Raw genomic sequence first — 11,263 nt, 5'->3', positions numbered from 1 at the left:
CTATTTTAAATTGGAACCAAAACATACAAAACTTGATTTGTATGTAGTGGTTACACTTAGGGCTGTGCCATATCTCATCATTCATGATGGCATCTTCATATTTTTTAAAATGCTAAAAAAAAAATGTATATCACAATAGTCATGATATTCTGACTTGATTGCATGACTCAGCACAACAACTATTCTGTTTGTTTTGTTATTTACTGTGAAGTTTTTGTCAATTCTTTATATTTGAATATTTGAAACTGTTACATTTGTAGTAAAATTTAATAAAACCATTTAATGTCAATAATATATATTAAATTTAAGTAATATAATTAATACTGATGTATCTATTTTGTTGCATTAGTGTGTTCTTGAAATTAATAAGAGATTTTTTTAGTGTTTTGTTTATATCGGCAAGAATATCGTTATCGAACATCCTGAAATATCGTGATATTATTTTAGGGCCATATCGCCCACCCCTAGTTACATTACTTGACATCAGACTCTTTCGCCAGTCCTTTCTTGAACCACTTTTTAGAAGGTATTAACCACTATGGAACAACACATATCATCTCAAATTGGTCCATGTCAAAGTCACCCAGATCTGTATTATTTTCCATTTTTTCTGTTCCCACTTCAATGATTATTTATCTAACCCTGTAATGAAATCATGAGTTATGCCACCGGTCAGTAGTTTTAATCTTGCGGCAACATGAAAGTCACAGAGTTGACCTCAGAGGCAAAAGGTCACTACTGAAGACAGCTTAAAATATTTCAAAACAAATCTGCAATTCATGCACTGCCCTCAAGTTCCTCCCTGCCCCTGCAGACAGGCTGTAGAGTATTTTTAGTGGTTAAAAGCTTTTTGATCAGCTTTGTTCTAAAAGCTGATAGTGCCATCAGTAGCAGACAAGCCAAAAACGCATTGTTGCACCAGACATTTCCTGTGTGGTTGTTTACAGTGACACACAGATAACAAGTAGAAGTAAATGGTTTAAGGTTTTATAAAAAGACCAGCTGGCAATATTCCACTGCACTGGTGTATCCCAGTCAAAATAGCATTCTGAACACTTAACAAAGAATAAATTAATATGCAATTCAAAATAAATACAGCTATATCAACAAATTCCTTGTTTCCATGTCTTCAAAGAACGGCACAAATATTGACTGATTAGTTCAAAGCAGGATATGAATATTCAGCTCATTAAATTAGCAGTCAGACTGATTGATGTTGAATTATGTAACTCTATCCATTAAGTGCTGCTCAGTTGATCTCTACTTGAACTGTATCGACTGGTAAAAGATAAAATAAACAGAGCATAATGACAGGTAATGTACACTGGGATAAAATGACAAGACAGCGATATCATTTAAATTATCAGAGACATTGGTAAATTAACAGTATTAATAAAATGTACATGAAAAGGCTTTCAAATATTACACAGTGGAAACTGCAATATGGCTGACATTTTCTCCTTTTGTAATGCCTTTGAGAAGTTGATCTATAACAGACTTAATTAACCGCAATAACAAGAAGGATATCCATTGTAAAGTATTTATTTGACTGTATTTGCTGCTGATGTGATGGGTTTTATTACAGTACAAAAGTCAGAGATTGTCCTTCATTTATATAATGTTCATTAAGTTCATTTTTTTATATAAAAAAAGAAATATTTCTGAGGATTTTAGAATTGCACAAAGAATAGGAAAGGAAGGACAAAGTCAAAATAATAATAATGGCACTTTCAAAACAGGAATTCAAAAACTGTTAAAAGATATACAGAAATTCCACATCCACGCAACAGTGAGTTCTAGACAGAGTGCAATATCACGGAATGTGGAATTAGTGGATAGCAAAAAACACAAATACAACCAATATGTTGTTGCTTTAGACTGTTCACTTTTTGAGTAATAAAGGGTAATAATTAATAAGCTGGATTTTGTGTACATATTCAATAAATAAAGGATGGTCTCTGACTTCTGCAGTTCTGTATATTTTGCCATATATCTGACCTCCTTATCAGAAGTCTTTCAGTCTGTGTCAGATACTCTGGGAAAATCTCTGCATCTCTGAAATCCACACCCAAAACCACCGCATTGAAGATAAATTGTCCGTGTCGGTTTACTGATACACTGAACAAAATCACTGCAAAAGCTGGTCATTGTCTTTCACACCTAGGGGTCCATGATTGAAAACATCCTTGCCGTAGGAGCTAGATCTCGCCGCTCAAGTTTGGGTACCGTTTAAGTAGTTTATTGGCCTGTTTTGGCAGCAGCCGTCCTCCCTGGCCAGCAGCTTGGTTCTTTGCTTTTTCTCTCTCTGCCTGTAAGAGCAAATATTTAGACATAGATTTAGTGCTGTATATGTATAAACAGAAATACAGAATTGTAATGCAGAGCCAGGAAATTATCTACTTTCGCCTTTTACTAAAGCTGTCCTTTCTGAAACGAAACAAATATTGCCTACTCCATAAAAATCCACTGTGGCTGGAGAAAAAGCATCCCCAACAGCTAATTTAATATAAAAAGTTGTCTACACACGATTACAAAATGAACAGACAAGAAACCAAACACTGGAGCAGCAACAGGAAATGGCAGCTGCTGGATCTTCTGGGTTTTTTTTTAGAACTCCCGAATCAGGAAACAAATTATTGTTGGCATTTTTCCTAATTACCCGTTCCCATGTCCCCCTCAGTGATACATTTAATGAAGGCCATAACATTCTGCAATCTTTACACCAACAAAATCAGCTGGGTGGGGTTAAAGGACTTCCTGACTAAAACGAGTGAGTTATACACTACCTGAGCGTTTTCTATACATCTGTAGAATGTAGAGACTTCCTTGGAGCACAGTGTGTTGTTGAAGTCATTCTGCTTCCAGCAAGCCATTAGTATGGACATCTCTGTGATACAGGTAGCCTCTGTACCAAGAAGAATAAACAACATTAGTTTATTGTTTTTAAAAAAATAAATAGTAAATAGTAAATAAATAGAAGGGATTTTTAAACACCATTGCTGTCCATTTAAAACTATGTACCCTCCAAAACAGTAACTTTACAGCAGAAGGAAAAAACCCTCTTAACTTTCACTGAAAGTGAATGCAATAACATTTTATTCCAAGTAATTTTGGAGCATCTCTATTGGTTCACAATGTGAAGGACAAATGATGTTTTGTTCAAATGATGTATTAAACCAACAATCTGCAAGAATTGACGCACATGTTTTTAAAATGGACAGCAAAGACATATACATTTAGATTTAATAAATGCTGTATTTATCATTCTAGCTCAGAGGCATTTGTATTTTTGCATGGGAAAACACCATTAGCTACTGAAACTAACAAGCGTTTGCATTTTGTTATAAAATCAAAATAGTTTAAACATATATTTTCTACATTTTGATTAATCAGGAAATATCACAACCCCCATTTAAAAAAATGTTGGGACAATAATAAACTCAATAAAAACAAGAAATTATGATTGAATCATTCTTAACTGGCAAAATATACAGAAAATATCTCCTTTTTTTTCACTGAACAGCTTGATTAACTTTGTAAATACAAACACAAAGAATTTGGTGCCTGCATCACACCCCAAAAAGGTAGGGACTGCACAATTTTATTTTTTGATTGATCATTTGTTAAACCAGAAAATCTCTGGTGCTGGGAGTTGTTGTGTAGTTTTACTGTGCTGTTGTGTGATGTTGGGTACAGTGTTAATCTGTTGCAGGGTGAAGTTGGCTACAGTGTTACTGTGGTAGAGTGTACAGTGTTACTATGGTGCAGGATGATGTTGGGTACAGTGTCACTGTGGTGCAGGGTAAAGTGTTACTGCGGTGCAGGGTGATGTTGGGTACAGTGTCACTGTGGTGCAGGGTACAGTGTTACTGTGATGCAGGGTGATGTTGGGTACAGTGTTACTGTGATGCAGGGTGATGTTGGGTACAGTGTTACTGTGGTGCAGGGTGATGTTGGGTACAGTGTCACTGTGGTGCAGGGTACAGTGTTACTGCGGTGCAGGGTGATGTTGGGTACAGTGTTACTGTGGTGCAGGGTGATATTGGGTACAGTGTTACTCTGGTAGAGTGTACAGTGTTACTGTGGTGCAAGGTGATATTGGGTACAGTGTCACTGTGGTGCAGGGTACAGTGTTACTGCGGTGCAGGGTGATGTTGGGTACAGTGTTACTGTGGTAGAGGGTAGAGTGTTACTGTGGTGCAGGATGATGTTGGGTACAGTGTTAATGTGGTGCAGGGTATAATGTTACTGTGGTGCAGGATGGTGCTGGGTACAGTGTCACTGTGGTAGAGGGTTCAGTGTTACTGTGGTGCGGGGTGATATTCAGTACAATGATATTGTGGTAGAGTGTACAGTGTTACTGTGGTGCAGGGTGATATTGGGTACAGTGTTACTGTGGTGCAGGGTGATATTGGGTACAGTGTTACTGTGGTGCAGGGTGATGTTGGGTACAGTGTTACTGTGGTGCAGGGTGATGTTGGGTACAGTGTTACTGTGGTGCAGGGTGATGTTGGGTACAGTGTTACTGTGGTGCAGGGTGATGTTGGGTACAGTGTTACTGTGGTGCAGGGTGATGTTGGGTACAGTGTTACTGTGGTACAGGGTACAGTGTTACTGTGGTGCAGGGTGATGTTGGGTACAGTGTTACTGTGGTGCAGGGTGATGTTGGGTACAGTGTTACTGTGGTGCAGGGTGATGTTGGCTACAGTGTTACTGTGGTGCAGGGTGATGTTGGGTACAGTGTTACTGTGGTACAGGGTACAGTGTTACTGTGGTGCAGGGTGATGTTGGGTACAGTGTTACTGTGGTGCAGGGTGATGTTGGGTACAGTGTTACTGTGGTGCAGGGTGATGTTGGGTACAGTGTTACTGTGGTGCAGGGTGATGTTGGGTACAGTGTTACTGTGGTGCAGGGTGATGTTGGGTACAGTGTTACTGTGGTGCAGGGTGATATTGGGTACAGTGTTATTGTGGTGCAGGGTGATGTTGGGTACAGTGTTATTGTGGTGCAGGGTGATGTTGGGTACAGTGTTACTGTGGTGCAGGGTGATGTTGGGTACAGTGTTACTGTGGTGCAGGGTGATGTTGGGTACAGTGTTACTGTGGTGCAGGGTGATGTTGGGTACAGTGTTACTGTGGTGCAGGGTGATATTGGGTACAGTGTTACTGTGGTGCAGGGTGATATTGGGTACAGTGTTACTGTGGTGCAGGGTGATGTTGGGTACAGTGTTACTGTGGTGCAGGGTGATGTTGGGTACAGTGTTACTGTGGTGCAGGGTGATGTTGGGTACAGTGTTACTGTGGTGCAGGGTGATATTGGGTACAGTGTTATTGTGGTGCAGGGTGATGTTGGGTACAGTGTTACTGTGGTGCAGGGTGATATTGGGTACAGTGTTACTGTGGTGCAGGGTGATATTGGGTACAGTGTTACTGTGGTGCAGGGTGATGTTGGGTACAGTGTTACTGTGGTGCAGGGTGATGTTGGGTACAGTGTTACTGTGGTGCAGGGTGATATTGGGTACAGTGTTATTGTGGTGCAGGGTGATGTTGGGTACAGTGTTACTGTGGTACAGGGTATAATGTTACTGTGGTGCAGGGTGATGTTAGAGTGTTACTGTGGTGCAAGGCACATTGTTACTATGTTGTAGGGTAATGTTGGCTACAGCGTTATAGAGCGCTCGGTGTACTGACTGGTGTTGGGTGCAGTGTTACTGTGATGCTGGTTGGTGTAGGATTCGGTTTTGCCTTGGTGTTGGTTAGTGCTGGGTGTTTACCTCCTTTCTCCGGTCTCCGGTTTGTGACCTGGTTTTTGAGGCATAGCGGCTTGTTTGGTTTCAGAGCGGGCTTTCCTCGTTCCCGGCTCAGTAATCGCCTCACGAGAGCCTCCACACTCGCGCCCTGAACGCTCATCCCGCTCACACTCCACACAGACCGTGGGTGAACAGACACTCACAGTAACTCGATCCGGATTCGACTCTCAGATACAAGACCAGCGCTACGGACCACACGCGTCCCTAAAACCTTGAGGAAGCCGCCATTACTGCCGTAAGACGAAGGACAAACTGTCGCTGTGGTTACGCTTAACGGCACTGTCGTAAACACGTCGCCACTTCACCTGCTAGAGACAGAAAGTGTCTCAAATGGCTGTATACTCCCTACTTAGTGCACTTCGTAAGCCAAAAATACCTACCTTATTAAACACCCTACTCTCTTCCCCAGAAATACATATTTAGAAATATGTGCGCGATGTAAAATTCTACACCTTCACTATCTTTCAGTCTTCACTGCAATAAGCTCCTATCTCTGCTTACCTGCAGCTCAATCCCTAACTGAGCTAACAGAATTTATTTGGTTTCCTAAAGCTGGAGAAGGGGATTTCTTTGTATATATAGTCTTGAACTACAAATGTTCAGAGGTAGTAACTTGTGTAAATAAGGACCAAGCATCACATTCAGAATGAAAGTAAAATTGTTAAATCAGCAGCAGGAAAATAACACAGTGCATTTCATTCATTCATTATCTGTAACTGTTTATCCAGTTCAGGGCCGCGGTGAGTCTGGAGACCACCCGGAAGCACTGGGCGCAAGGCAGGAATACACTCTGGAGGCACCAGTCCTTGGCAGAGTGACACACACTCACACCTATGGACACTTTTGAGTCGCCAATCCACCAACCAAAGTGTGTTTTTGGACCATGGGAGGAAACCGTAGCACCCGGAGGAAACAGAAAGTGGACACGGGAAGAACACACCAAACTCCTCACAGACAGTCTCCCGGAGTGGGACTCAAACCCACAACCCCAGAATCCTGGAGCTGTGTGGCAGCAACACTACCTGCTGCGCCACCATGCCTGTACAGTGTAAATTTCAGGCAGTGTGTGCAGTAGTAAGCAAGCAGTTGTAGAAACATACTGTAGTAGAAAGCAATTCTATGCAGTAAGCCAGGTGTTTACTGATGCATAAAATTTTATGCATGTTATGCATTTTTATTATATATATATATATATATATATATATATATATATATATATATATATATATATATATATATATATATATATATGTGTGTGTGTGTGTGTGTGTGTGTGTGTGTGTGTATAGTCTGTAATAAATAAACATATAAATAAATAAATTCCTATTATTGGTTTTAGGGAACAGATATTATTATTATTATTATTATTATTATTATTATTATTATTATTATTATTCATTCATTCATCCATTCATTGTCTGTAACTGCTTGTCCAGTTCAGGGTCGTGGTGGGTCCCGGAATCACTGGGCACAAAGTGGGAGCACACTTTGGATGGGACGTTAGTCCTTTGCAGGACAATTCACACTCACATTTACTCACACCTAGCGAGACGTTTGAGTAGCTAATCCCCCTACAAATATGTGTTTTTGGACTGTGGGAAGAAACTGGAGCCCCTGAAAGAAACCTACACAGACACCTGGAGAACACACCAAACTAATCACTGTCATCCAAAGCAGGTCTTGAACCCACAACCCCAGGACCCTGGAGTTGTGTGAGAGTAGTGCCACTGTGCTTTATTGTGTGTTGTTTTTATGGTTTTTGGCCTGATACTTAATCCTATCTCAATGTTCTGGTAGCTATTTTAGCTATATTCCAGCATCTGTACTTTATAATCTATAAGTAAGGTGCTAAAAATTCATCCTCTATATGAGCAATTGTTCCATTATCACCATGATAGGAGTGTCTGTGTGCATCAGTGATGATGCAGACTTTCCACTGTTAAAAACAAAATTGCCCATAAAAATCTGAACAGAGACACAGCAGGAGCATATTGCAGTTTAGAACAAGCCTGAACAAATATGTCCCTGCACTACATAACAGCAGTGCTGCTGAGACAGAAGGTAAATTCTTAGGGTAGAATGTTTTCTTTCAGAATTTGACCTGTTGCAAACAATCTTGTCCGTAATGACGTGTATGTTTTTAATCAGCTATAGATTAAAAAGCAATAGGTGTCTTGTACAAAGACTCTTATAGCATTGTTTTCCCACCAAATCCAGGGACACCAAATCATTTTCGGTGTGTAGAGGAAAGTGGGGTTATCTAATTTGATATATACGTTTTTTTTTGTTTTTGTTTGTTTTATAATTTTCATGTAAAATAAAGCAAATAAATAAAAACAAAGCAATCAAGCTGAAAGAATGTATTATTTTCTTTCCAAAGCAGCACAAATTGCACTAAATATTGCATCATTGCAGTAAGGATTTGATCCTGCATCCAGCCAAAAGTAACAAGCCACAATTAGCAGAAACTAATGTTGGCTGTTTATATCAATATAAAATATGCCACTCCAGACTGTCCCAAATCCCCATCTAGCTGATGTTCGGCATTGGGAAATGGCCTTAAACATGTTCCAGAGCAACTCATTCTAATAGCAATTGATTATTATTATTATTATTATTATTATTATTATAGGTATTCTGGAGATTGCTACAGTAGTTTTTGTAATCAGTGGGAACACCTTAAAATATATGATTGTCCTAATTAGAAGGGCTGACCTAATTTTAGACATTATGCATGTCATGGAAAGAAAATCAGGTCCCAGGTAAATATAAATCATTTATTGAACTCCTTCACCTCTTGACAGGATGGAGCGTGTGTGTCTTCAAATATGAAAATAGAGGTGTAGCTGTGTGGATATTAATCTTGCATCCATGCAGGTGGCAGTGCAGCAGAAGGCATGCTGGACCCTCAGGAAAGAATGGAAGGCAAGTCCGGACTCACTCATTTTGACACATATGTATACTCCATTTTAGTCTTGCCTATCTGACTCTTAGCTGAAGATGAACTACACCAAGCATTCAATCCAAAAAAGCTTGCTCTTAGAATTGCCCTGGCATTCCAACTATGCCTCTGCACGCTTTTATCTGTAATGTGTAACATATCAAGCATTTCCACCTGTTGAAAATAAATAACAGAATGATAAACTGCAATCATTTAGGCCAGTATCACGACATTCCTGGCATGTTGCAATGTTTGGATTTGGTCTTGGATGGTTAGCAGTCATGATATCAAGTATATTTAATTATCAATGCCTCATTCCAGTATTTCCAGTCATATCTGGAAATAGATGTTTTAATACTAGGAAACATTATGTGTTTCAGCGTGTATTATTTTACCTTAAATCATAATGCAAGCTAAAGTCTGAGTAGCCCTGATCAACTTGAGTTAAAATAAATTTATAGGGAACGCCTTAATGCACCATTGTTAATGTTCAATTAATATTGTTTGCTGAATGTCAAATGTAAATAAATTAAACAAAGATTTGGCAAATGCAACAAATTTGTATTTATTTGGCCTTTTGCAAACAATCTTGTCCAGAATGACTTATATGTTTTTAATCAGTTACAGATAAAGAAAGCATTAGAAGTCTTGTTCAAGGACTCTTAAGCATTGTTTTTCACCAAAGCGGGGAATTGAACCATTTTCTGCTGTGTAGAAGAAAGTGGGGTTATCTATTGTGTTATAGCTATGGCTGTTTTGTTTTCTTATCATTTTGTTTAAAATTCAGCAAAAAAAATGCACTCAAACTGATAGAAATATCCCATATTAAGTTTAGTCCTGGTAGAAATTGTCCTAACTTCTTTGCAAAATACTTGGTGTGACAGTTGACATAATCTATAAAAGTCAAGTCTGGCTTTCACTATGTCCCCACAAAGGGACTGGAGAGGCTAAACCTGTGAATTTGGATGTGTAGATATTTGTGTGATATTGATTAATGGAATGCAGACCAGAATCTATTGGTGTGAACAATGATCCAGAGACAATGACTGGCCCTTCCTGAACTCTGACCTCCTTTGCTCCAGTTTGTTCAACTGCCCTAAAGCCAATGGCCTGTAAACAGAAACTTTTCCAGAGAGTTTTTGTTCATTTCCTCCTTCTCCGAGGCTGAGCATTATAAATCATTCCTCAGGACTATTTATTTCAGGTTTCATTTAGAAAGCTTGACTAAGCATTTTCACTCAAACCAGGCCCTTAGCTATTGAACTGAAGGCCAGTGAAACAAACAGAGGCTGTCTTGTGTGTCCTCTATTGTTTGAGTTACCTACTTACTTCAGCTCCTTCTAAACCCCAAGCGGCATCAAAACATGACGGCATGGTCACTTTAGAGCCACCGAGAACCTTCTCATAAAGAGTAATATTAAACCATGTGGGTGTAGAGAACAGCTTAGAGTTTCACAATCCTTTCCAGCTAACAAAACCTTTTAACGATTGCATTCCATGATTAGAAATTAGTAAAAATGCTTTTGATGCATTAATATTAATATAAAAAACTAATCACATTGTATATCCATACATATTGGCATCCCTTCCACTATTTTAGAGCCCAACCATTGTGAACACAGATGTACATGTGTACAAACAGATTATGTATATTTTCCACAGAAAAGCAGGCAGCTGCACCACCTAGAACAGGGCTATGGAGCACCTTCCAATTGCTTTTAGATGTAGAAAACTAACTGTCCAACATCAGGACCTGGCCTCACTAAAATTCTTCAGAGTGAATGCTATCAATTCCAGCTGTTCCTGCTGGAAAGGGAGGCACAAGCACTTTTTAAACACTCACATTCACTTAGGACATTTAATATTCCTGCCATAATGGTTTGTGTAGTTAGACTGAAAGCTCAGTTTAAGCTGGTCATTATATTTAGCAGGCTCAGCTGTGCTAATTTACTCAGTGGAAAACACTTCATAAACACAACACGCACAGTGGAGCAGACAGCAGTCTAATTCTCAGTTTGTTTCTCAGGCCTGGAGAGACTTTTACTGCTTTGTAAACTGAACCTGAAACAAACACTGCACCTCTCACCCACGCACAGTTTACCTTACTCTTGTCATACCTTACTAAACCCTACACTGTCAGAAAGAATTGTCACCATGGTGGTAACCACAAGGGTTCATTTCTGTACCTTCAGTTAGGGAATATTATTTTACTGTATTCTACTTAATTTGTAGGTTTTAAAATTTGTGTTGATTTCATACTCCCAATTTCATCTCCATGACTCATATAATGTGTGTGCTATTTCAGGACAGATTCTTTACAGAGTTGGATTAACAGGATGACATATGTGGCACGTTGGCTATTCATTGTTGTATTCAAGCAGGGTGAAAAAGTCAGGACCGTACCACATTACCTTCAACTTTCAGTTCATTATTAACATCATGTGCTCATAGGCCTTTGTAGCTGTGTTTGTTAGATGACCATGAGCTTGGAAAACTGATGTCACAGGTGCAGT

At 39.3% G+C, this 11,263-nt stretch overlaps 1 protein-coding gene across 1 annotated transcript; it reads right to left on the bottom strand.

Moving 5' to 3' along the window:
• Nucleotides 1–464: 464 nt before the first annotated feature.
• On the bottom strand, nucleotides 465–6,092 carry chchd1 (coiled-coil-helix-coiled-coil-helix domain containing 1). Its single transcript, XM_066679468.1, has 3 exons — nucleotides 5,774–6,092; nucleotides 2,787–2,905; nucleotides 465–2,309 (listed from the first exon to the last, which is right to left on the bottom strand). Exons 1-3 carry the CDS (start codon nucleotides 5,907–5,909, stop codon nucleotides 2,199–2,201), a joined length of 366 nt encoding a protein of 121 aa, XP_066535565.1. The 5' UTR covers nucleotides 5,910–6,092; the 3' UTR covers nucleotides 465–2,198.
• Between the last annotated feature and the right edge of the window lie 5,171 nt (nucleotides 6,093–11,263).

This window comes from Hoplias malabaricus, chromosome 8 (assembly GCF_029633855.1).
Source record: "Hoplias malabaricus isolate fHopMal1 chromosome 8, fHopMal1.hap1, whole genome shotgun sequence".
NCBI classification, from domain to species: Eukaryota; Metazoa; Chordata; class Actinopteri; order Characiformes; family Erythrinidae; genus Hoplias; species Hoplias malabaricus.
The sequence above is the reverse complement of the archived record's forward strand: the minus strand, read 5'-3'. Positions and strand labels throughout refer to the sequence as shown.

Coding starts and splice junctions, on each gene's coding strand:
- chchd1 (XM_066679468.1), bottom strand. CDS start 5,909: ATGAGCGTTCAGGGCGCGAGTGTGGAGGCTCTCGTGAGGCGATTACTG. Junction 2,906..5,773: donor CCGGAGACCGGAGAAAGGAG/GTAAACACCCAG, acceptor TTCTTGGTACAG/AGGCTACCTGTATCACAGAG. Junction 2,310..2,786: donor GATGTATAGAAAACGCTCAG/GTAGTGTATAAC, acceptor TTGCTCTTACAG/GCAGAGAGAGAAAAAGCAAA.